A 27,193-nucleotide genomic window follows, 5' to 3' on the forward strand; every position below is an offset into this window, starting at 1 on the left:
GTGTGAGATAATAAAACCCTCTAGGCACCAGGAGAGGCTCAGTGAAAGCTAAGCACTGCACAGCAATGTGCTTTACATACATGGGAAAGACAGTAAGATACCTTTGGTTGAGATCTTCTTTGGGTGCCCTCATCTGCCCCAAGGAAGCCTAAAAAGGTAATAACTAAGTAGGGCTGAGTCAGCACCTTTAGTGAAGTGCTTGTCATGCAAGCATGAGGACCTGAGTTCCATCTCCAAAAGCCAAGTTAAAAAGCCAGGTGTGAGGATATGTGCTCTAATCCCAGCCCTGGGGAGATGGAGCTGGGTGGATTGAATCCCTCGGACTCACTGTCCGCCAGCCTAACCTATTCAGCAAGCATGGGGCTAGGGAAAGAACCTGTCTCAATAAACAACATAGATGGTGTCAAAGACACACACCTGAGGTGGGTCTCGGCCTCCACATGCAACTGTATCCACATTCATGTGCACCTACCTGCACACACATGAACAGGTACACACTTAGAAATGAAGTAACATTAGGGGCCAGAGAGACGGACAAGTGCTTTTGTTCCTTCCTCTTCCAGAGGCCCTGGGATCAATGCCCAGCACAAATCAACATCGGTTGTTACGGTCACCATCATTCTGAGGTCTCAGTCTAAGCAGGGTACCTTAGATGAATGCGGGTTAGGAAAGGGGGCTCTGCTTGCCAATGTGACACCCCTTTAAGGAACTGGGAGCCGTTTAGGCAGAGCTGATAGAGAGATACCCAGAAAGAGGTGAGGCAGAGGGGAGTGATTCAGCACCCAGAGAGGAGGTGTCCAGGAGATTAGAGGTTTAAAACCACCTGGGCTGCCTGGCCTGTGGCTCTCCGTACTGGATTGACAGGACCAGAGGAATTTTGGTGGAGTAAGCCTGGATGAGTAATTCCGAGTTTCTACACATTGTTTATTCGAACCGGACTCAGCTCCCAAGAGAAGCAGAGAGAAGAAGTGGATCAAAAAAATTAGGAGGACCCTCGTCACGTTGGAAAAATCATCAGATTTACCCCGGAATTCCTGGAGTTTGGTACTCAGCGTCCCCACTTGGGAAACTCCGCTGCTATGGAAACGGAAGCGGTTGACCTGAGAGTCCGGAAGCAGACTGGGGGAAGGGAACCGGATCCGTTCAGGAGCTGGGCGTGGTCTCGGTTACCACAGCAACAGGGACGCTCAGGCCGGGCGTGAGCCCAATTTTGTGGCCAATGCACCTCCCATCCTTAGCATGGCACCTAAGAAGGAGAAAAGCACCGGGAACGCAATCTCTAAGATATGGGAACCCTCACTCATAGCTGCACACTTGAACCAGGTGAGTCTCCCGTTTCAAGTGAGGTAGCTAGTACACTCTCTGCTCAGTACTACTCTCCCAGGTCCTTACACACTCCAAATCACAAAGAATGTCCTGGGCAGGGGTGGAGGGCGCTTTACAAAGGGGTGAACAGGGAGTCTGGGTATATAGCTCAGTGGTAGGGCTGAGTGAGGTCCTGGATTCAATTCGCTGCACCAGAGGAAAACCCAAGACAGGATGGGAACCTCTGTCCTGCAATTTCAATAGGGGTTGCCAGATGCGGATGAGGGTGGAGGACCGGCAGTGCCAATGCCACTCCTAGGGCTCCTTTCCAACGAAGGCTCCCAGATGATGTGTCCAAGTTGTACTGGGGCTGTTGTGTTTGCGAACTGTTTCCTTCCTGTTTGGCTGATATCTTGACAAATCGTCTGTGGCCCTGCACACAGTCATATCTTAATAAACACTGAGTATAAACAGACAGGACCCAGGGTGACAATCTGTGAAAATAGAAAATGTTCCTATGTCATGGCTTGCCCTGCTCTGTTTTCTGTTGGCTTTGATAAATGAGCATGGCTCGACGTGACTTGGAGAGGAAAGTGTTTATTTCATCTTACTGTTATAGTTCATCACTGAGGGGAATCAGGGCAGGAACTGGAAGGAGACGCCCTGCAGGAATTCTGCTCTCGGACTCTGGCTCATGCTCAACTAACTTTCTTATACAACACGGGCCCACCTGCCTAGGGATGGTGCCTCGTACAATGGGCTCGGTCTTCCTACAGCAATCAGCAATCAAGACCATCTCACAGAAGCGTGGCCACAGGCCCCTCTGTTGTGGTCAGCCCCTCAGTTGAGACTCTCTCGGCTGACTCCAGGTTGTGTCGAGTTGACAGCTGAAACAAATTAGGACACACTCCATGCCACTGAACCAAACATTTTCATCTAGGGCTGAAGAGAAGGCTCAATGGTTAAGAGCACATGTTTTTTGCAGATGACCAGGGTTCGATTCTCAGAGCCCACAGGGTGGCTCACAACTATCTCTAACTACAGCTCCATTCTGGCCTCTTGGGGACCAGGCATGTACATTGTACATATACGTAAGTGTAGGCAAAACACTCGTACATATAAAATCCATATACACATATATCTTCATATATCTTGAAGCTATAGGAGATCAGAGGAACTAGCTGCTCCTTGCACATTGACACAAATGTTCCCAGCAATCTAAGACTCAAATCAGAGGGCCCAGCTGCATGCAAGCCCAGTTCCAAAGACCTCGACCACCTCCAGTGAGAATTCAAAGGCTTCTGACACCAGCAGGTAGAAATCCACATATAGGTTCTAAAGTTTCTAGGTTCAAATAGTCTTTTGAAACAAAGAAAGGCCATTTCTGGACATTCTAGTCTGCCATTGGGAACCTCTTGCAACAGTGGAGAGCAAGACTGGTTTCATTTTTCATTTTGCATGTGGGTATATGATTCACTAGAGAGTTTGTAGTTAAGAAAAGGAAAATGGACCTGCTGTCCTCCCGGGAAATGGTACCTATTTATCCTTATTTTCCAATAAGGTTGCTTCTTTCTCTATGGGAAGTAATGCTATCTGATATAAAAATTAGTCCTGGTGAGCCCCGTAAGAAGAGTCTGACACTCCCGTTTCTGCTGTGACTTCATGCATCATAACCCTGACTCTTGCGCATGGTTTCAAAAACACTAGCAATAAAGAGCATCACTCCATAATCCCCAGTTACATTCTCAGGTTCTCGGAGATGTTTGTCAAATCGCTCTACAAAAGTATCCTCTCTTTTGCTTTTGCAAGTCAAAACTAGCCAAAATAATTTTCTCGATTTTTTTTAGATGATATTGGCCAAGTTGAACTTAGAGTGAGCATGTCTGCCTAAATTACCACTGCTAAACCACAGGGTTGGTGAAGGCACTGACACTGTGTTTGTTAGTCCAGTCCTGCGGACATAAAGCTATGGTTTTCCTAATTGAACTAAAATCCTACAGGCACTGTTTTTTTCTTATGGCTTGGAAACATGAATAAAAATCAGCCTTCTTCATAGTATTCTAACAGTATAGGTTCAATAAAGCTTTTATACTAATAGATATAATTTCAAGTCAAAGTAATATATAGCTTTGGCTATGAAGTGAAGACTCTGAATTTGGCTGAAGAAGACAATGTTTATGTGAATTCTTTGTTGATAGTGTTTGGTAAGGAGTTTTACAAGTGGCATGTCTGAGAATATGCTGTTTTTTTAATCATGAAGAGTTTGTTATTCGTGCACAGGTATATGTGCTTGAGTATGCATGTGCAATCATGTGTACTGGGGTGGGACATAGGAGACAGCATGGTAATTCTCTAGTATTCCAAAAGATCGTTTTTCAGATGACTTCATTGAATCTAAATCAGTAGTTCTGATATTCTGAGAGGAGTCCGCACTGGAATTGAACAGAAGAACCAACTTCACCATGCGGTTCTGGTGATTTGACCTCATTTCCCTATTTTATCTATATCAATCAATTAATAGATAGATTGAGTGATTGATTGATTTGGGAGCTGCCCTCTCAAGCTGGAATTATTGTCACTTCTCAGGACATTTTAGTTGTTTCTAAATCATAAAAAGGTGGCAACAGTAGAAGGTACCCTCTTACTGAGCACTAAATGACTAGGGAGGTTAGGAAAATGGATGCAGGCTTGAGTGGCCAGGAAATACTCTGCATATGTCTTTAATTGACCCTGGAAAACTTGGTCATATTAGAGCAGTTAGGATGCAGGGGAAATCAGTTTGACTGAGGAAACCAACATCAACCTGGGATGCTTGATTTGAGAGAAAGGGCATGTAACTGGGTGTCCATTGCTCCTGACTTAATTCTGAAAGTCCAGCCACCACTGACTCTCTTTGCTGTACAAAGATAACACTTATTAGTACTTATGAAACATCACACCTCAAATTTTAAAAACACAAGGTTTAGGTGCATTGTCAGTGAGACTCTAAAATAACAGCGTAGGAATGTGTGGCATTAACACATTTACAATCTAGAATGGCTTTAGCGCCCCGAAGAAGCTTTAGCACACTCATTACCTGAGACTTCCCTTCCTATGGCTTCAGATATGCTCAGCCAACTGAGGTCTGAAAGTATTAAATGAAAATTGTGTTAAGCCACATAGCCTATCAAATCTTGTACCACATCGCCCTCCATCCCACCTGGGACATGAGTCGTCCTTACATTCAGTGTATCCAATGGACATATGCAGTTTGCCCACTGATCTCTTCCAAGCTGTCTGGTGTATTGAATAGATGGCTGTAATACCATACTTGTGCAGTGCACAAGGGTTCAGTTTCCACATTTCACCACCATTCCTCTCAACACTAGCTTCACGGTGCAAGGGTATCATGATGGTGATCAGAATGAGCCAAAAGAAGCTGAGAATGGCTTCCTTCAAGGGGGAAGGAAAAGGTTATTGATTGAATAAGGAAAGAGTAGAAGTAAGGGCTGACACTGAGTGCTGTAAGAACAGGTTTTCTATCAGTCAATGTATGGGAAAAGGAAAAGGAAGCCATGCTAGTTCTACTATTGAGACTGAAAAAAAGCTTTATTTCTCTGCTAAGTGCATAGCTGAGATGGGAAAGACAATTACGTTGTGGGATTGAACTCCATCTGCAGGGTCAGGCAGCTACTGGGGATCTTAGAATATATCCCTGGGTGATAGAGACTGTCATAGAAATGAAAATCTTGCCACACGACTATCAAGGCAGATGCCATTGGCCACAGTGGAGGAGGGGATGCTAAGGGAACCTGTTAGTACTCCTGAAGCAATGCTCACTTCCTTTCCCTTCCCTTCCTCGCTCCAGCTCTTGTTGTCTGTTTGCTGTTACTATGACAGAGCCTTTTGACTAGATAATTTACAAAGGACAGAGGTTTCTTTCTTATGTATCTGAAGGCCAGGAAGTGCTAAAACATGGTGGCAGCACCCAACAGAAGCCCTGGTTGTACCATAACATGGCAGAGGGTGTCACATAGGGAAGTGTGGGAAAGAATTGCTTTTATCAAAGATAACCTCTATAGCAATTAAGCTACTCCTGAGGGGAAAAAAGATTGAATAAGAGTGTTGCCCACATGTCCTGATTGCTTCTTTTGTTTGTTTGTTTTATTTGGGGGGTTGTTTTGTTTTGTTTTGTTTATTTTGGAGACAGAGTTTCTCTGTCCTGGAACTCACTCTGTAGACCAGGCTGGCCTCGAACTCACAGAGATCCACCTGCCTCTGCCTTCCAAGTGCTGGGATTAAATGCGTGCACTACCACCACCACCACCTCCTAAAGGTAACTAAACTTCATCATGAGCTTTGGAGGGGGAAATTCAAACCATTGTACCAGCCTCTGGAAGCTGCCATTTCTCTTTCTGTCAGAATTTGCCTGCTGAAAGGGTTTTATATAGGAATAACCAGCCAGCAGTTGCCTGTGTAACTGACTTGTCTGACTTAGCAGTCAGTGGTTTTGAACTATGGGTTAGAATTCCTTTCCTTTAGGGTACATAACATACTTTCTTGAACTACTACCTATCCTTTGCTGAACACTGGGTGGTATCTCTCCTTGCTTAGTGTGATGACTGCTATTAGTAATAAAAGAGTACAAAACACTGTGCTAGGGTCCCTGCCTTGAGTTCTTCGGAGCATCTGTGAATCTGGGGTAGCTGCATCATGTGGCAACGACTTTTTCACATTCCTACCAGATACACACAAAGGACTCAAGGCCTTCACGTCCTCACCAACATTTGCAGTGTTCTGGAGTTGATGTTGTTTTGAGTTTCTCTTTGATGTGGCTGGATTTTTCTTTGATATTGTTTGTAATAATCGTCCTAACTGGTGTGAAGTGATGTTTCCTTGTGTTTTTATTTTCAGTTCCCTAATAATTTATGAAATTAGCATGTCTTTTAAAGTCCTTCTCAATCACCCGTACTTCCTTGTTTGCCAGTTTATGAATTGAGCTGTTTGGTGATTTATTATCAAATTGCAAAAGATGTTTAACTCTTCTCGATAGAAACCCCTCGCCTGCTATCATATTTTTACATCAATGCGCTCTTCTACCCCAAGGTTGTCCTTCCTTCCACTGACAGTCTACTGTGGTATTCCACGTGTTTAGCTTTGCAAGGTGCTCAGTTTACCTTGCTCCATAGCTCGCAGATTTGGTACTGTGCCCAAGGATGCCTCCTCATAGCCAATGGCAGGAACCTCTCTCCAGTGTTTCCTCTGCAAGGGTCATTCCAGCTGCCATGCTCAGGGCTTCCTTTTGCTTTTAGTTAATTAAATATTTTCTTAATCCCATTCTTCTACTTCTAATTGCTGAGTCTTTGTTTTTTTAACTTTGCCTAGTGCTTTTTCTAGATCGTGTGGAAGGTTTGTATGGGCTTTTCTCCTTGATTTTGTTGATGTCTTGGCGGCATTGAATTTGCTATTTTAGTTTTAGGATATTTTCTTTTCTCTCCTAAAGTTACTAAGGTATAATTGGTAGGACAAAACCATGCATCTATATATTAATTTTCATATACAGAGCCACCTTCTCACCTCAAGAACGCATCTCACTTGGCCACACACACATACACACACACACACACATACACACACACACACACACACACACACACACACACACACACACACATATATATATATATATATATATATATATATATATGAGCCTCTTCCTGTCCTGTTGAGTTTGTTAGTGTCCTCAGGATTTCACATCAACGCTCACAAAGAATAGTCTTATAGAGCTACTTTTTCTTGTAATGTTTGGTCTTTGGAAATAGTCTGCCTTTTCAGTATTTTGAAGAGTCTGAGGAGAATTTTGTATTATTTATTTTTCTATGAATGAGTGTTTTGCCTAAACACATATGTTTATGTACTACATCTATGCCTGCAGAGGCCAAGGTATTGGATCCCCTAGGAATGGAGTTACAAATGGCTGTGAGCTGCCATGAGGATGCTGGAAATAAACCTGGGTCCTCTGGAAGAGCAGCACTCTTAACCACTGAACATCTCTTCAGCTCTACAAATAATTATTAAAAATAACAATGCAAATCAAAAGTCACCATAATGGTGATGTAAAGACATTTGTATGCATGATTTATTTTTGTCAGATAACTTTATTTTTGCACAGTGCTAAGTTGCTAACTAGCATTTTTTCACTTAAGACTGGAGGGGCAGTGGTAGCACACGCCTTTAATCCCAGCACACGGGGAGGCAGAATTAGGAGGATCTCTTTGAGTGCAAGGCTGGTATGGCCTACAGACTGAGTTCTGAGACAGTCAGGGCTCCAGAGTGAAATCCTGTCTTGGAATAATAATAATAATTAATTTAATTAAACGTTTCCCTTTCATGCTTACTGAAGATCATACCATATAGCCATGAACCTCCTTAACTTTGTCTCTCTGAATTTTCTTCATTTCTAATTCACTTTTAAAACACAATTTGGGTAGTTAGAGGATCTTAGTTGACAGGTTTCGGTTTTTTCATTTTGTTTTGCTTTCTCCTATCACTTTGAATATCCCAGGTGACCTTCACACTGGTAAGGACCTCAGACGTGAGGAGCTAGTTTTTCTCCCACGGCTTCCAGGGCTCTCTGTGTGGGCTGTGGCAGTCTGGCCATGCGCCTGGGCAGGGGCTCCAGTCTGTCACACTTGGAGTCTGTTGAGCTTCTCGGATGTGTAGTTTTTCTTTCCTCAAGATTGGGGAATCTTCATCCATTATTTACTCCAATAATCTGCTCAGATGATTTTCTTAGTGCCGCTGCCATATACAGCCCCTGGCAGTGTTCCTCTAGTTCCTTAGACTATACTCAGTTTCCTTCTGTCTTTTTTTTTTTAATCAAAGCAAAATTATCAAGACAACAGACTAGGAATCCCAATGCCTCTTGTCCAAGCATAAACATTAAACAATAATAAGGAATAGGTTCAAAATTAAAATGACTCTTGAGAAAGCCTAGACACTGAAATCAGTCATGATCCAAGGCAACAAATGAAGCGGTGATGAGCAAGGCATTTCATGGTGATTTCAGTCTCATTTGCTGCTCTGGGTGCTGTGGCTGCAGCAAGGGCGGAACCTTCAATCCTGGGCTGTGCCCTGTGCTCTTCAGACTGCGTATCTTCAAATAATTCATGTTCTGGCTTGCAGATTCTTCGTCCCGCCTGCTTGAGGGTGTGGGCAAACCCCTCTAGCAGACTTTAGTTAGTCACTGTTGGTTCAGCCCTGGGCTTCTGCTGCCTTCTTTTTACAAACACAGACTAGTACTTTGCCTGTGCTCTCTTTGGGTTCAAATGTCCCTTTCCCGACTCCCTTTAGTTCTCTCACCCCATTAAGGCTGCTGTTTAGAAACATCTAATAAATCCAGTGCATACATTTGTTAATAGAGATTTGTTATTTATTTTAATAGGCCAGGTTGTTCTGTTTCTTTGTATATCCTATTTTTACTCATAAACTGGACATTTGGAAACTTTCAAGCATTCTAGGGTTTGTTGATTGGCAGAGAACAGTTCAGCACATTAGGACATATCCTACCCTTTGGTGACAATCCATGATTAATTCTCAAGGTTTCCTCAGGATAATTCTGGCCTCCCTGCTGGCTGGTTTGTAAGCATTCAAAGTTTCCCCCAAACACCTAATTGTTTTCAAATACCTTAGCTCCCCAGAGGAGCCTTGAAGCAAGGACATCTTTCTCTCAGGGTTATTAAGGCTCCCTTGCCTTCTTCTACCCATGTTCCCTTTCGTCAGGGATCTATGGCTCTTCATTCTCTTGAAGCTTTTGTGTGTTAAAGCATATCACAGCCTCTGTCCACTCTGCCAAGCTGGATGCACCCCGCCCCACCCCCACCCCCCGCGCCCGGTTCTCCCTGGTTAAACTTGGATCATAACACATATAACCAGCACCTTGTACCACCTACAGAGAAATCCAAATAGAAGTAATTTCTGCTCTGCTCTGGGGGCCCAGGGAAGGGAACCAGGATGGACCATCCGTAGGATGCCACGCCCACACCACCCGAAGCAGCTGACTAGGATGAACGCACCAAGAAGCGAGGTTTATTTGTTGTTGTGGATCTTTGATTTCATACTCTCTTGAGGGTTGTTTAACTTTGAGTTCTTACTCCCCCCATCCATTGTTGTTTAATGTTTGCCTATGGAAAAGAGGCAAGGGGGCTTCCTAGTCTGCTATCTTGATCATTTCACTTTGATAACAGGATATTTTTTAACATCAGTTCTGTTTTTCTTTTTCTTTTTCATTTCTTCCTTGCTGAACCTATAGCAGGTGATGCTGGGGAAAGAGAAATGAATGGCAGCTTTATTCGTGACAAATTATGGGATATTTCCAGAACTTTTCAAACAGCACAAGCGTTCCTTAAGGAAGCTGGCGGGCTCCACTCCGCTGCTCTGAACAGCATCCACAGCTTCAGGATGCATGGGACATATATTTCACTTGGGATTTTGTACTCAAGTAAAAACTTCTGCATCAACACAGAGGAAAAGATCTTTGGTCTCAGTGGAAGGGCTATTAGCAAACCAGGAAGGGAGCTTTTTGTTTTGTTTAAGATATTATTTGCTTTCCTCCCAAAGGTGTTTATCTGAATGCCAGTATTTTCATAAATTAGAGCTGCTTGGGGCATCTCACAGGTGGAATTTGGTTCAGCATTTTATGAATTACGGTAGTTAAGTTCTTTTATATTTTTATATTATCTGGGGGGAGACTATCTTTCTATTTGTCCCAATTTAAAGAGCCTCATTTCTCTCTATAGCTAAAGGCATACATAACCTACACAAGTGCCTACTGACAGGAAAGCCATGCCACTCTTTTACTATTACCCATCACAGGAAACACTAAAACACAGGGAAGTGTTGTCAGGGTTTCTCTCCTGCCTGATTCCTGCAGTTGTTAAGTCCCAAAGAATATCACACAGTGGTCTAAATTGGTGATAAATTGATCGGCCCACTAACTCAGGCTTCTTATTAACTCTTATAACTTATATTAGCCCATTATTCTTGTCTATACTAGTCACATGGCTCAGTACCTTTTTCAGTGAGGCTGTCACATCTTGCTTCTTCCGTGGCAGGCTCACACTGCAGAAAAAATGGGCTTCCTTCTTCCCAGAATTGTCCTGTTCTCATTGACCCGTCTCTACTTACTGTCTGGTTGTCCTGCCTATACTTCCTGCCTGGCTACTGGCCAATCAGCATTTATTTAAAATATAATTGACAGAATACAGACCATTGTACCACACCAGGGAAGGTTGTGGAAGCCCACACATCCCTTTTCCTGCCAAAAATTCCCTGCTTCCACAGTCATTGATTTCACTACGGAATGATTGCAGGCCAAAAATATCCAAATTAAAAGACTTTGCTTTCTTACTGCCATTTATCTAATGATTATCACCATTTTTATTAAACCTTTAGTTTTTCCTTAATATAAATATTTAAAAGTGTTTATAAACACATGATTTATTGATGTCCTTCCTGAGACACCAAAGCCTTGCTTATAGTTTGTATATTTTCATTCTTAGTCTGTGCTCACCCTTTTTATTTTCAAATAAGTAATATTCTTTGCATAACTTTTAGTCTTAGAACCAACACCCTACCCACAAAAGAGCAAAATCCATGCATAAGATGTCCTCAAGGCTGCATGCCTCCTTAATAGGAGCAACTCTGAGTTGTAAGTAAGATGTAAGAAATAATTCTCAGAGGAAGTTTGAGGTAGACCTTGCAATTTGAAAGCAAAAAAATAAATAAATAAATTGGATACGAATTATTTTTTATTTATTTTTAAATTAAATTTATTTATTTATTTCACAGTTCAACCACAGTTTCCCCTCCCTCCTCTCCTCCTACTCTCTCTTGCCACCTCTCCTCCACCACCCTCCCCAATCCACTCTTTCTCTGTTCCTCTTCAGAAAGTAATAGGCCTCCCATGGGTATCAACAAAGCATGGCATATCAAAGTGAAGTAGGACTAAGCTCCTCCCCTTTTAAGGCTGGGCAAGTCAACCCAGAATGAGGAATAGGTTCCCAAAGCCAGCCAAAGCATTAGGACAGCCCCTGCTCCTAGAGTTAAGAGTCCCACAAGTAGACCAAGCTACACAACTGTCACATATATAGAGTGCCATGCAGGCTCTCTGGCTGTTAGTTCAGACTCCGTGAGCTCCTATGAGCCCAGGTTACATTTGGCTCTTACATCAGCCTCTCTAGCATTGCCATGAGGTAGGCATCATTGGAGGAGGATAGTTGCCTAGAGAATGGCTGTTGGAGTCCATGTCATTAGTACTCAAACTTGAGAGCCAAGTGCTCCTTAAAGCAAAGAAATGAATCTAAGAGGCGCACTTGCATTATCCAGAGCATCAGCCTTCCTGCCTGGCCACTCGCATCCTCTGACTTCCCACTGGAATCACTTTCTGTGGATGTGCAGCTCTTGGCTTCCTCCTGGGGCTGGTGATGGAAACACTTGAGTTTGAGTGTTGGGATCTCCATCTCTGAGATACATATTGTTTCTTAGTATAACTGTTTCTTTTTTCTGAAAGAGTGGAGAGAAAAGGGCTTTGCTTCTACATACAGGTATATGGCTTTCTCTGGTTGCACAGCCCAAACTCGGCCCTGAAAGTCTTGGGTCTCTGTCCTTCAGCTCCCCGTTTCTGTCCCTGGCACTGACATTACTACAGTAGCTAAACGTCCTCTTGAGTCACTAGTCTCATTGTTTAGTCTGAGTCCTCTTCTTCTTTCCCAACATTCTCCTTTCATTGTTTCTTCCTTATTCTCATCCCTTCTTTACAGCCCAACCCCATACCTTTAGACCCTTCAATTTTCAAGAGCCCAATATCCATTCAACATAGAATTACCTATTTCTGTTCATTAAGTCACTTCCATTTTTAACCTCATCTTTCCTAAATACTGTTCACACAGCAGTGATTCTACCTCGAAAGTACTGGTGACCATCAATAAAAAATTTCAGCAAAATCAAATCCACTGGCTTTCTTTGGCCCCCTCTAGCCTGTCACAACTAACCTTGAAATGGAATTGCTACAGGTACAATAGTGTCTTCGTAGCACAGATCCATAGGGAAGGTGACAAGATGCTGGAATAATCCCCATTCTAGGACCAGATATACCGGTGCTGAATTCCATTTTTCTTGCAGTGGGATGGATGACCTAAAAAAACTTTATCTTCCCTCTGAGCCTTCTCCTTTTGTCTTTTTCGTGAACACAATAATGCTTCAAAGACTTGTTATGAATATAAAATAATGCTTATTTTGTAAACACTTCTATAGCATGTAGCACTTAGTCTTCAGCACATGTATTTCTTACCTCTCTGGCTTTCACTCATATGAGTCTCCTTGGTCACAGTGAATCTCCATGTCACACAACTAGTCTTATCTGTTATCCGGAGCTTTTATATGACATGCCTCACAGTAAGCTTTTTCTTTTGAAAAGGCTCATCTTATTTTTAAATAATGTATATACACGACACCCATGGAGTCTACAAGAAGGTGTCAGATGCCCTGGAGTTACAAGCAGTTTTGAGCTGTCCAGTGTGGATACTTTGACTGCACTTGGATCTTCTGGAAGAGCAATATTCACTTTTAATCACTGAACCATCTCTCCAGCGCCCCTCCACTGGTTTTTTTTTTCCCCCAAAGGCACAGTAAGTCTTTCTAAAACCCTTGGCTGACATTTATCTTTCCTCGCCTCGGCTGGAGGCTCTGTGTTAAATTCCATACTTAGTTACAGAATGCCTTCTACAATTTGGTATCATTTCATATTTTATAGAACATGAGCTGTTAGAAACCACATCTTAGATCCTTATGGTAGTATACACACTACCATAAGTAGCATAATTTAGGTACAAGATACACACATAAATGATAAATTCCACCGATTTGCTCGTTAAATCTAGAGTACAGTGAAGCCTGTATGATGGAAACCAGTATAAGTAGCAGACAAAGGGGGTGTGTTCTAAGAGCAGACAACAGAAAGCATTTGCATAAGACAGCAGTGATTGGGGCAGTAGCAGGCACCCAAGGGAACATTCTCTAAACACTCAGCTCATGGCCGTTCCTTATTACACTCTGTTGAGGAAGAATATTTTTATCTTATAAAAGGCAGGGACATAGCCACAGTCCAAAGCCCTCTAGAGCTACATGAAGAGAACTAAGCTAGTCAGGTTACATAAAAAGACCCTGTCTTGGGAGGGAGGTGTAGCTCAGTCAGTAGAGTGCTTATCCCACTCCATGAGGACCTAAGTTCAGACTTCTAGCGTCCACCAAAAAAATTGGGCATAGTGGCTGAGGTCCGTAATCTCAGTGCTGGGGAGTGGAGACAGGCAGCTTCCTGGAGTTTGCTGGCCATGAGCCTAACCTAATAAGTGAGCTTCCGGTTCAGGGTAAGACTTTCGGAAAAATTGACTGAGGAAGACAGCCAGTGTTGTCTTCTGACCTACATATGCACACATGTGCATAAAGACAAACCAAAGTGCATGCATGCACACACAAATGCATGCAAATACATATATAACACAACACACACACACACACACAAACAGAGAGAGAGAGAGAGAGAGAGAGAGAGATCCTGTCTCAAAATAGAACGCATGCTTTGCTGCAAGGCCACAGGATTGTGTAACTGTCCCCCCCAAAACCCCTCGGTGTTCCATTCTACTCTGCAGAGACGTTTTGTCTGCCAGTCAGGAGGCATGCAGAGAAAGTTCTCTAGAACATTCAGTTCACAGCCTCTCCTTATTACACCTCGGTGGAGAAATAATATTTTTCTCTTATTAAATGTAGCTCAGTGACAATAGTTAAGTTGTGAACACTCTAGAAACAGTAAAAAATAAAATAAAAATAAAAAAGCATTTCTGAAGTCTTGAACAAAGCCTGTAATTCTTTTCAAGGCTTGCAAAGTGGCCCTGAGCTCAAGATAGGCATTGCTGAACTATTAATGCCTCAGATCTCTTAAACAAATAACATCATAGAATATGTTATACAGAGATGATAATAAACCCAGCCTAAGAAAATTTGGAGGAGTAAATGTGCAATTGAATTGAAGTGCTTAAAGTCATTATAAGTGTAGTTTTTCAAAGACAGAAATGTGTTTTATTGGTTAGAACCCTTGAGCAATTTCTAAGAGGTAGTGAAGGTTTTTTTTTCTTTTTTCACTTTTTTGATCCTAAACAGTAAGCCATTTCTCATGTTAATGTGTATTTAAGACTTACTGGAAATACTCAGAATATGAGCTGAAGACTGATGTCTGGCAGCAGGCATATTTCTGAAATTGGGTTGGTTTTTACTACGATATTTTTCTGAAATATGCCTTCATTGGTATTTACAAAACAAATTGCCAGTTCACACAAAGGTTGTTTTTATAAAAGCCAATGAAAACAGCCGAGTTGCTAGGAAGAATGTTCAAAAGGGAAATGGACTTTTCATAACCTCACGTTATAATTTCTCCTTTTGGACAAAAATGTCTTATTTGAATGAGCTTGGAGCTGAAGGGAATTAGTATGTCAAATTATCCCACCAGGATGTGATGTGTGATCATTTTTATTGCAAGCGAAAAAGCATTAAATACAAGTAAAAAGTCAACATTGCCAGGGAGTTTGGCAACATCTTAGGAAAATGCCAGGGAAGAAATGGTGGCTGTTGATCAGGGCTCCCCTCCGGCCATGGAAACCACCACCGGCTCCCAGTTCCCATGGTGTCGTGCCCAGTGTTCCTACTGCAGCTTCTCATGATGTTTCTTCGCTCATCCATCGTTGCTCCTTCCACTCAAGGAGAAAGGCTTCCTCCATATCCCCAGGTACCTACAGACTACACTGCCTGCCTCCAGCCAACTGTTGCTCACCCACATCGTCTCCTGAAGGATGGAGCAGGCCATTTTTGCCATGGCTTGCTGGCACTCACTGCCTTGCCTCCTTCCAGCAAGCCTCAGTGCTTGCCACATTGAATAGTTACCTATTTGGAACTATTGCTCTGTGTTTTCAATGCCTGTCCTCTTCCACCCGGACTCCTAATGCTTCAGGTTTGCCCTCTGCTGACTACAGCATTTCATAGAGATGCCACATAGCAGTTCCTCCTCCCAGATGACCAACTGAACTAAATATGCTGATGGTTTGCTGCTGTCTTAGCCTTTTAGCTTTCTTGGGCTTTGAATTTGAAAGTCAGTTGCAGCCTGTAAGTCATGGTAACAACTTGATGCTCTAAAAACCTTAGGTACTATTGCAGTATACAATGATCATACCTCCTCCACTGACATTAAAATCATTGCTGAGCTGACTTAGGGCATCCAACCCAAAAGAAAGATACCTTGCTTAATATGTAAGGCTTCATCCAAATCCCAACAGTGTGTTGGGCTCCCTGCAGACCATGACCTTGACTGAGGTGGTTCTTCACCGAAACCATAACAAGGGATAACAATCCCCACTGTTGCACTTCCAAATGCTCTTCCCTAGTCCGTGATCAACAATTCAGTACCTTGTTGGCTTCACCTTCATGCACGCCTTTAATCCCAGCATTTTGGGAGGCAGACGCAGGTGGATCTTAGTGAGTTTGAGGCCAGCCTGGTCTACAGAGCGAGTTCCAGGATAGCCAGGACTATTATACAGAGAAACCGTCTCAAAAAAAAAAAAAAACAACAAAAAAAGAAAGGAAGGAAGGAAGAAAAAAAAAGTTGGATGGTGGAGGCACACACCTTTAATCCCAGCAGCATTTTGAGAGGCAGACGCAGGCGGATCTCTGTGAGTTTGAGGCCAGCCTAGTCTACAGAGCTAGTTCCAGGACTGGCTCCATAGCTACTGGGAAACTCTGTCTTGAAAAACAAAACAAAACAACAACAAAATTCTCTAATATTCCAAGCCACATTCATTTTTTTCCCACACTGCGAAGTAGCCAAGACTATCACAGCTTTGTCTGTTTCTCCCATACTTGCTTCCTCTTCCTCTAGTCTTTATAAAGCAGCCACACGGATCCTCCCAGATGCCAGCTGGTGGTTCTGGCCTCTCTTGACTATTTCTCCCTGTCACCTGGCCCACTGTAACCAAACTGGCCTTCTGACTGATCCTGAAGCCATCAGAAAACACATGACTGCCTTGGACCTTGACTTGATGTGCCTCAAAATTCATGTTCTGCTTTCTGGTTGCCCTGTTGTAAAAAAAAAAAAAAAAAAAAAAAAAAAAGGACAGACACCATGAATTGGGTCATTATTTCTCATACTGTTTTCCTGCCACATGAGACCAGGCTCTGAGTAGGCAGTGTCTGGTTCATAAACTGGGGGCTTCCAGCTCCGTATCTAGTATGAAGGAGCTCAGATGTGTTTGCTTAAGGGCTGATAATGTTCAATGAGAAGGAGCTCTCAGAGACAGTATTGTTGCTATGTGGAGTAGCAACTCAATAAGTACATGACAATGGAAGGTATACTTAGGCTATATAAATTTGCATAGTTATTACTTCTAATGTCACTTTATACATAAAATTTAAGCTCATCTTGCTCTCAGCTGAACAAGTCTCTCCCATTTCCTTATGTTCTGTCTTTGCTACTATGACTGTCCTGCTCAGTATCATTGGAATCATCCCTATGATCCCAACATGAAAATGCCAGCAATTCTTGTTGGCTCTTTGCTTCTAACCGTTCAGTTCCACCTCACAGTTTCTACACAGCATCATTCCAGTCACCTCACCTCTCTCCGTATCTGTCTTTACCCAACAGAGAATGAATACATACAAATTTTAACAGTCATCCTATGTCAATCAAAACACACATAAAAACATAAGTCAGTTTTATTCTCTAAGCTACATCTTGGTAAATGACTTATCAGATGATATTGTCTTTTGTTTATTATTCATCAAATTGTTCTCTAATAATTTCAAAATTATGTGTTGACTTTTAATTGGTATAGTCTTTTTGTTTAAGTTGGTATAGTCTTTTGTTTGGCATGATTTTCACTCCTTAAGTGATACACTTATGTAAGCATGGTGGGTTCCCAAGATCATCCTTAGGCTTATCTGATGTAGTGGGGGGGGTGTCTTCTATCTATCTGTTGCTTTCATTGGTTAATTAATAAAGAAAACTGCTTGGCCTGATAGGTCAGAACATAGTTAGGTGGGGAAGACAGACAGAATTGTGGGAGGAAGAAAACAGAGACAGGCAGACGCCATGAAGCTCCAGCCCAAGATGGACATAGGTTAGAATCTTCCCAGTAAGCCACCACCTCATGGTGCTACACACATTAATAGAAACGGGTTAATCAAGTTGTGAGAGTTAGCCAGTAAGAGGATAGAGCTAATGAGCCAGGCAGTGTTTAAATGAATACAATTTGTGTGTTATTATTTCCAGGGCTAAGCTAGCCATGGGAGAGCTGGGCAGGACGAAAAGCAGGCCTGCTCACCTCATCACTACACTTATCCACATTGAACCAATCACCAATAATACAATGTGTACGTAGTTCCCTATACATAAAGGCTTTATCATCATCTTTAGTACATTCAAAATCCTTTCAGTTTTTACTACGCTTGTAGTATTATATTCAAAGGTTTTGTAGCCCTATTACTGTATGAGATTTGGGCATGTGTAATTTCTTTATTATCTTTGTTATTAAGTAAGCTCTGACATTCTTGGAATGTCGTATTTTACTAATTTAATTTTTATAAATTATTTTATGTTTTTTATTTTAAAGTATAAATGTCATGATATACAAAATTTATACTGCATAAATTATAACTAATTCTTCCTATTTTGATCACTCTACATTCCCTGTGTTATGAACCACAATGAGACTAGCATTTGTGACTGAACACATTGGGACAGAGTGGTCCACTGTAGTGGAGTAACAATAAACCAATTCCTATTCAATAATCGAATAACCAAATAGTATTTCTCTTAAAATTGATAATTTACTTTGTCTTGTTTCAAATTGTACTTTTTTACTTCTTGGTTTTTATGTATTTTCTCGTATTGTGTTTGTTTGTTTGTTTGTTTAGGTTAGCATAAATGGTTCATTGAAACAAGATCATACATCTGCATCATTATTGTTTGGTCTCATTTGTGCCCCTTCTCCACCCCATCCCAGCTGGTCCCCTTCTTTTCCCCAATTATTCCCAACTTCCATTTTCCTATTCCATGGATTCCATCACTTCCTCTATTTCCCACATCTCTTAAAACCTCTTCCTCCAAACTCAAGATCCCTTTCTAGCTTCTTGATCCCCCACAGAATAAACACACACATATGCACACACACATATGCACACACACACACACACACACACGCACACACATACACATTTTAAGCCTAGGTTCCTCATATAAGCAAAAACATGATACCTATTTTTGTGAGTCTGACTCATTCAACTTAACAGAATGGTTTGCACTTGTATCCATCTTCCTACAAATGTCATGATCTCATTTTTCGTTGCCTATATGTACCACATTTTCTTTATCCATCCACCTGTTAATAGGTATGTAGGCAAGTTCCCTTCTGTAACTGTTATGAATGGCACAGCAATAAACATGGATCAGCAGGTGCCTCTATAGAGCGATTTTCTCAGCATGAGTTGCTGAAGAAGCTTTCTTATTATGTTTTTGACAGCTTTGTTGAAAATTGCATGGCTGTTTCTGGGTCCTCTACCTCTCCCATTGATCTTCCTGTGTGTCTTTGTGCTGCTACCATGTTGTGGATTTTTGCCATGTAATGTTGGATGTGATGTGAATTTGCATGCCTCCATCATTGTTCTCTCTGCTAAGAACTGCTTTAGCTAATTGAGATCTTATGTGTTTTCATATGAATTTTGGGATTTGTTTTTTTTTTAGCCTGTGAGTAATGTCATTGGGATTATGATGGGATGACATTGAATGTGTAGATTGCTTTTGGCAATACGGCCATTTCTCACAGTGTTTATTCTGTCTATCCACAAGCAAAGAGGCATCTGTCCACCTTCTAGTTTATCCTTCAGCATGTTATGTATGATAAAGTTATCACTGTACAGGTCTTTTGCTTGCTTGGTTGGAGTTATTCCTAGGTATTTTATTTTTCTGAAGCTATCAGTGATACTTCTACTGAGTTTTCATTTAGTTCATTGGATTTTACATTTCCAATAGTTCTACTTTTTAAATTTCCTTGCTGAATTTTTTCTTTGTTGCTAAGTTTTCATCCAAATTGATGATTTTCTTAATTTTTTTTATTTCTGATTTTTCTTCTATGTTTACAGTTGACTGTTCCCCCTGGGTTCTGAACTGAGTTTATCTGCTTCTTCATTCATTCGTTTCCCAGGTCATTGATCACTTTTACCAGAAAGTCTTTGAAATATTCTTCCGTAGTGAGCCTTGTTTCAGTTCTGTGAGCTCAGGAGCTGAGCTGAGATCTTTCAGGGCAATTTTGTTGCATAGCTTCTTTCTGTTGATTGTGTCTCTGTGTTGCAATTTGCACATCTATTGGTTTGGCTAGCTCTTCTGGATTTGAGGGAAGATTTTATTAATGAACAGCTTACTCATGAAGGTGTGATTACCAGTACTGTTCTGTGAGAAGGAAGCAGAGGTGGCAACAGCAACACTAAACCATCCAAACTCTGGAAGCACACTTACAATCAGTTCCAGTCTGCAATCACGTCACCAGGGACCCCAAAGCTGCCACAGAAAATGACTGTTGACTGCGGTATGACTATGAAAATTCCTTGAGGGAACTGTAGAAATAGCGAATAAATGAGAAAAGGTAAGAAGATGTATGGCTTAGTTGGGTTATGTTGCCATGATGAAACACTGTGGCCAAAAGCAACCTGTGAAGGAAAGGGTGTCATAGTTCCATATTAGTCCATCGTTAAAGCAGTGAGGGCAGGAACTCTCAGGGCAGGAACCAGGGGACAGTGGCTGAAGCAGAGGCCATAGAGGGATACTCTTTGTTGGCTTGCTCTCCCATGGTTTGCTCAACCTGCTTTCTTATAGAAGCCTGGACCAGCAACCCAGGTGCAGCTAGGCCCTCCCCTACCGATCAATAATTAAGAAAATGCCCTACAGGTTTGTCTTCCACTGATCTTATGAAGGCATTGTCTTAACAGATGCTGCCTTCTCTCTCATGATTCTAGCTTGTGTCAAAATTACAAAAACAAGCCAGCATAACGTAGAGGGAGGAGACAAAGAGAAATGAGTTGAACAAAGGAAAATAAAGAATAGAGAAGAATGTGATGGTGAGGAAAAGAAAAAAACAAGAAATTACCAAATTTCAAAAAAGCTCAAAAAATTTAAAATCAAAATTTGAGGAATATAAGTGTAAAAAAATAAATATACCAAAATAATTTTAATTAAAAGCAACAAAATTTTTAAGTTTAATCAAAATACTACAACTTGTAGGAACAAGAAGAAAGAAACAAAGAGGGTAAAAATGATAAAAAGAAACTTAGATTAAAATTATTGCTCAAAAGAGAAAAATTATAAATAAAATTAGGTAAAGGTATAAAGAGGTATAAGAACATTTGAAAACTTTTTAATAATAATAAAGTAAAAAGTCTGGTAAATATTCGTAATAATTAGCTTTTATTGTCAACTGGACATAACCTAAAATCTCCTACAAAGAGTCTTAATGAGGTTGTGTATGTTGGGTTGGCCTGACACATCTGTTGGGGATTATTGTAAATAAGATAACTGATGTAGAAAGATCCATCCCACTGTGGGTGGCACCATTCCCTGGGCAAAGTGTCCTGAACTGCATAAGCGGAGAAATATGGCTATGCAATCATTGCTCTCTGCTCTTGACTGTGGACGTCATGTGGCTTGTTGTTCAAAGTACCTGCCCTTCCTCCTGAATATTAACCTTCATCAGGCGATGAAAGGAGACAGAGACAGAGACCCACATTGGAGCACCGGACTGAGATCCCAAGGTCCAAATCAAGAGCAGAAGGAGAGAGAGCACGAACAAGGAACTCAGGACCGCGAGGGGTGCACCCACACACTGAGACAGTGGGGATGTTCTATCGGGAACTCACCAAGGCCAGCTGGCCTGGGTCTGAAAAAGCATGGAATAAAACCGGACTCGCTGAACATAGCGGACAATGAGGACTACTGAGAACTCAAGAACAATGGCACTGGGTTTTGATCCTACTGCACGTACTGGCTTTGTGGGAGCCTAGGCAGTTTGGATGCTCACCTTACTAGACCTGGATGGAGGTGGGTGGTCCTTGGACTTCCCACAGGGCAGGGAACCCTGATTGCTCTTTGGGCTGACGAGGGAGGGAGACTTGATTGGGGCGGGGGAAGGAAATGGGAGGCGGTGGTGGGGAGGAGGCAGAAATCTTTAATAAATAAATAAATAAATTTTTAAAAAAAGGTACCTGCCTTGACTTCCCCACCGTGATGGACAGGAACCTGGAATTATTACAAGAAATCAACTGTTTTCCTGTAGTTGTTATGGATGGGGTGTTTTTATCACAGTGATAGAAAAGAAGCTAAAAAGATATATTTTTAAAAAAATCAAAAAGTGGATAGAGAAGCATCTTTCTGGGTCCTTGAAAACTAGTGTTTCCAGTTACAGATGGGGAAAAGCAGGGTCAGTTAGACTCTGGACTCATTCTGATTCTGTATTAGACAATTGCCTGATACCCAGGAATGCTATCCTCACCATGACACTGCTTTGTATACCTGAGCCTTTCTGGCCACATTTAGCCTTGCAGTCTGGGGTTGAGCAGATTCTCTCACTTTGATGGGAGCCCAGATCATGCCCTCTGGGAAGGCTGTCTCAGCCTTAGGTGTCTCTTAAGTATAGTAGGGAGTGTGAACAGTAGCCATAGCATTGAGATGTGGTAAAGGGATTTGACTATGGATATCATGCACACCCCTGGTCATTCAGAATTACTGACTTTATTGCAGTGAGGGACATTAGGTGGCTCCAGAATTCAATCTACCTACCAGTTTCAGGCTCAAGGCTGTCAAAGTCCTCTGCAGGCACTGGAGAGAGAGAGAGAGCTCAGTCCATTAAATGCTTTCCACACAAGAACACACACACACAAGAACACACACACACACACACACACACACACACACACACACACATGCGCACTAGCCCTCCGGGGTAAATGCAAGTTGATATAGTCTGTTTCTAGCCACCAGCCCAGCCTAAGCCAGTCTTCTGTCCCCTTCACTCTAGTGTGTCAGCATTCAATACTCTTTCTCCCTACAGCTGCCTCTTGGGCCTTCCCCCTTTCAGAAGTAGAGGCAAACCAAATTGCCTCATTGACCTTTGGATGCTCCCTCATCTCAGGTCCCCGAGGTAGCTCAGTTTTTAACAGCAGAGTCTCTCACTGGTGCTGGACCACCACCCTCCAGATCATATAGCTTAAGAAAAAGATTCCTTTTCATTTCATTTTAAAGCACATTATGCTTTTGGTAGAATTGCCATTTTTACTATGTTGATCCTCCCAATCCAAGAGCAAAAGAGATCCTTCCATTTTCTGATGTCCTCTTCAATTTCTTTCTTCAAAGACTTAAAGTTCTTGTCAAATAGATCTTTCACTTCCTTGGTCAGAGTTACCCCAAGATATTTTATGCTATTTGTGGCTATCGTGAAAGGTGATGCTTCTCTGATTTCCCTCTCTATTTCCTTATCCTTAGTGTATAGGAAGGCAACTGATTTTTTGGAGTTGATCTTGTATCCTGCCACATTACTAAAGGTGTTTATCAGCTGTAGGAGTTCTTTGGTAGAATTTTTGGGGTCGCTTATGTATACTATCATATCATCTGCAAATAACAAAAGCTTAAGTTCTTCCTTTCCAATAAGAATCCCCTTGATCCTATGGGGACCATTTTTATTCAAACTATCACAGATGGTAATGCAGAAGCTCATTTGAGATCCCCTTTCCTGACAATGCTTGCCTACATAATAAATTAAATTAAAATGATGGAGGAAGGTCATTGGTTAAATAAAAAGAAACTGCTTGGCCCTCATTGGTTAGAAGATAGGTGGGAGGAGTAAACAGAACAGAATGCTGGGAGGAAGAGGAAGTGAGCTCAGACTCCACAGCTCTCCTCTCGGGAGCAGACGCCTCATAGAGACGCCATGCTCCTAGCTCCCAGGCAGACGCACGCGATGAAGCTCTGACCCAGGATGGACATAGGCTAGAATCGTCCCGGTAAGCGCACCTAGGGGCGCTACACAGATGATTAGAAATGGGCTAAATTAATATGTGAGAATTAGCCCAGAAGAGGCTAGATAGAAATGGACCAAGCAGTGATTAAAAGAATACAGTTTCCGTGTAATTATTTCGGGGCATAAGCTAGAGCTAGCCATGTGGGCGGCCAGGTGCCAGGGATGTCCCCGCCATTCCAATTACTACATTAAAAGTTCTGGTGATTTGTTTTAAAATGTTTCCAATCACTTTATCGATATGTTTGTTTTCCAATCATTTTGTTGGTATGCCTGCCACTTATTGATATGTTTGTTTTCTAAGCACTTTATTGATCTGCATTGATAAAAAATTCCTTCAACTGCTTTAACAAGGAACTGATTTTCATTGCCCTTTCAGTCTCCTTGGTCAATTGTTATACATTTGACTTACTGGAAACTCAAGCTTCAGTACAATACAACACCCACTTAGATATTTTTGAGAGACTTTTGCCTGCTCAACTGTAGCATCACCAACATTGAGCTCTGTTCCTGTCACTAGCAACAAGTCACATTTTATGTTGGCATCATTGCTGTTATTTTAGAAATACAAATTATTAAAGTAGTGCTTTTTATTTTCCAAAATGAAAATCTCACTGTGTTGTCCAAGCTGGCTCCAAACTTTTGCTCCTCCTGCCTCTGCATACCCTTTCTCTCAGAGATTATTTGCTCATCTTCTTGTCTTACTTGAATCCAGGAGCCAAATACACTTAGTGCATCAAGCTCTCACTGGCTTCTGACATTGATGGCCCTTCTGTCATGCTCCCACCACATTTATAAACATCACTCTTATGGCTGCTATACTTCTTAGAGGCATTCCTGAAGGTGCCCTCTTCCTTGACTGTGGACTTCTCATAGAGAAGGATTGATTAACATAATCTTTGGGTACCCTGTCCAGAACACAATGCCTTAAATATATCGTCTTAATTGAAGAAAAGAAAAAAGCAAATGCAGGGGTTCTTCAAGTCAGTTTTACCAAAATTAATTCCCTCTAAACTCTGTTCTATCTTCTCTCCATTATTTTCACCAAGGTATAATCAATAGTGTTACACACTTATTTTTATAATGTTGATACATTGTGAATCCTGTAATCTATTACTAGGATGAAGACACAGAACATTCGTTCAGAACCTGTCCAAGACAGACTCTACCATAGGTTACTCCATGCTTTCCCGGCAAATACCGGCTGCTCTCAGAGTTAACACTACTCTGACCTCTGGCACCATATAAATGATTTACTTATTTTTTTTTGGCTTCTTTTTGCCCCTTTGGTTTTACAGATGGGGAATGTTTGTCTTCTGCTTCACCCTCTCCTTTCTGTACATGGTAAACAAGGATTTTCCAGGTGCTATAGCACAGGGTTCTGATGGCAGTGGGGAGCCATCTCACATAGATGTATTTGCTGAGGTTGATATCAGAACCTCTGGATTTGAAGCTACTATTTAGAAGGTGTTTTCCTCGGTGTATTTACGTTCTAGTCCTGTGACTCTCATGGGCATATCTGCTTTCTCAATGCTTTAGGATACCCCCTTGCCTTGCTCACCCATTCCCTTGGCACCATCTCATCATCACAGCTGATAATAAAAACAGAGCATGGTGATGAGGGGAAAGCCCCCCAGTCTGTGGTTTGGAGCATGTATGCTGTGTGTCTCCTTGATCAAGTCTGCATTTCATGCTTTCCATCTGTATAATGAAGAAGTGAGACAAAATGGCAAGAAAAATAATCTCACAGCATGCAAGCGTATAATTTTAGATCTCACTATGTAGTCCATTTTCATGTCCTTTGTGGCAGTTAATAAGTTCCATTATCCAAGGTCAGTCCCCAGAATTCCCTACCGTTAACGTATCTTCACGCAGAGAATGCCCCATTTAATCTCACCTTTGTCTCTATGCCAGATCTTAACCATGACAAATCTTTCTTCTCCGTCCATTGTAACTCAATATTTTGGTGGGAAGACCTATAAAATGCTTTCTAAATGTTTAGATAAATTTTGTTTCCTGGTTTTCCTTGTCTTCAGCCCTCACCATCATTTTTGTGTGTTTGTGTTATTCATTTTCTGTTAAATATAATTATAATGTATGACCTGGGGTGGCACAAGCATTGTAGCCACTCCTCACTCAGTATACATTGAATAGAAAAGGGAAGGTGCCTCCCAAACTCTTGACTAAGCTCATTCAGTTTAGTAACATTGAGTCCACCTGCCCCTCTGTTCCTGTGCACTATTTAGTGAGCCAGTGCATTTGTTGCAGGTCTCATTGCTGTGACAAAGTCCCCAGTGAAGGCGACTTTAGACAGGAGAGCTTATTTCACCTCCAGAGCTTGAGCACTTGGGCCACCATGGCGGGGTAGGTGTGGTGGTAAGAACATTCCTGACCACGCTGGCAGTATGAGGCCACTAGTCCCGTCCTATCAGAGACATGGACAGAGAAGAAGGTTGGTGCTCAGCTGGGGTCTTAGTTAGGGTTTCTATTGCTATGAGGAGACACCATGACCATGGCAACTCTCATGAAGCAAACATTTAATTAGGGTGACTCACAATTCAGAGGTTTAGTCCATTATCATTGTGGGAAGCAAGCATGGCCACGTGCAGGCAGACATGGTGCTGGAGCTCAGAGTCCTACATCTTGATCCAAAGGCAACAGGAAATGAGCTGAGACACTGGGAATGGATTGAGCATAAATGAGACCCCACATTCCACCCCCCACAGTGATACACTCCTCCAAGAAGGCCAAACCTGTTTCAGCAAGGCCATACCTCCTAATAGTGCCATTCTCTCTGAGCTTATGGGGGCCAATTACATTCAAACCACCAAAGTTGGAATGCCCTTTTTATTCAGTCTGGGACCCCCAACCTGTAGAATGGTGCTACCACGTTCAGAGTAAGTCTTCCCTCCCAGTTACACCTCTCTGGAAACACTCTCACAGGTATTCCCAGGGCTCGTCTCCTAGATGAGTCTAGATTCTGAGAGGCAGTAGACAGTCATACTGAGCAAGAATAAACTCATTTTTACTTGTCATTGTCGCTGTGCAGACAAAAGATCAGAACTACTTATTCTCTCATTTGTCATGCACATCTTATGAATTTGCCATCAGCCTAAGTGAGTGGAGACGGAGTTTATAAAGGCCACATTTTCCACCTTCACCACGAAAACATCTATAGATGTCTTCTACCGTTCTTTATGAAGGCAATCACTTAGCTTGCTCACAAGTAACATGTTTTAAAATCAAACTTAAAGGAAAGATTATCATCCCAGCACTCAGGAGGCGGAGGCAGGCGGATCTCTGTGAGTTCGAGGCCAGCCTGGTCTAGAAGAGCTAGTTCCAGGACAGGAACCAAAAGCTACGGAGAAACCCTGTCTTGAAAATCAAAAAAAAAAAAAAAAAAAAGGAAAGATTATCCATTTTGTCCTTATGCTCAAGAGTCACGAGCAATCATATCGAGTGACTAAATATTTTGATCATGCCTTTGCATTTTGGTGATGTGAGATCCAAAGCTGAATCAGCTGAGCCAACCATCTCGTCTTTCAGGACTCACCCTGTAGTCACCCCTCAAGGATGGTGTCACTCAAAGTCTGCCCCCATTTCCTTTGGCAGTGTCATTTACCATCCTGTCTATCTATTGGCATTATTCCCGATTCTGATCACTCTTATAATCTTAGATTTATTCTTATGAGTCTTCCAACAACAGCAAAGATATTGAAAGTTCTCTCATGTTTTAGGACTCAGCTACCAGG

The 27,193-nt window shown here is 41.9% G+C and overlaps 1 protein-coding gene across 1 annotated transcript in view; it reads left to right on the forward strand.

Moving 5' to 3' along the window:
- The first annotated feature begins 1,239 nt into the window (after positions 1-1,239).
- Spag17 (sperm associated antigen 17) overlaps positions 1,240-27,193 on the forward strand; it is a 214,907-nt gene continuing 188,953 nt past the window's right edge. Inside the window, exon 1 of the mRNA XM_041637866.1 lies at positions 1,240-1,323. Coding sequence (XP_041493800.1) covers positions 1,240-1,323 — 84 coding nt within the window. The remainder of the gene's footprint in view (positions 1,324-27,193) is intronic.

Source organism: Microtus oregoni, unplaced genomic scaffold, assembly GCF_018167655.1.
Source record: "Microtus oregoni isolate MIOR12 unplaced genomic scaffold, Mior012 000054F_ref0000373, whole genome shotgun sequence".
NCBI lineage: Eukaryota > Metazoa > Chordata > Mammalia > Rodentia > Cricetidae > Microtus > Microtus oregoni.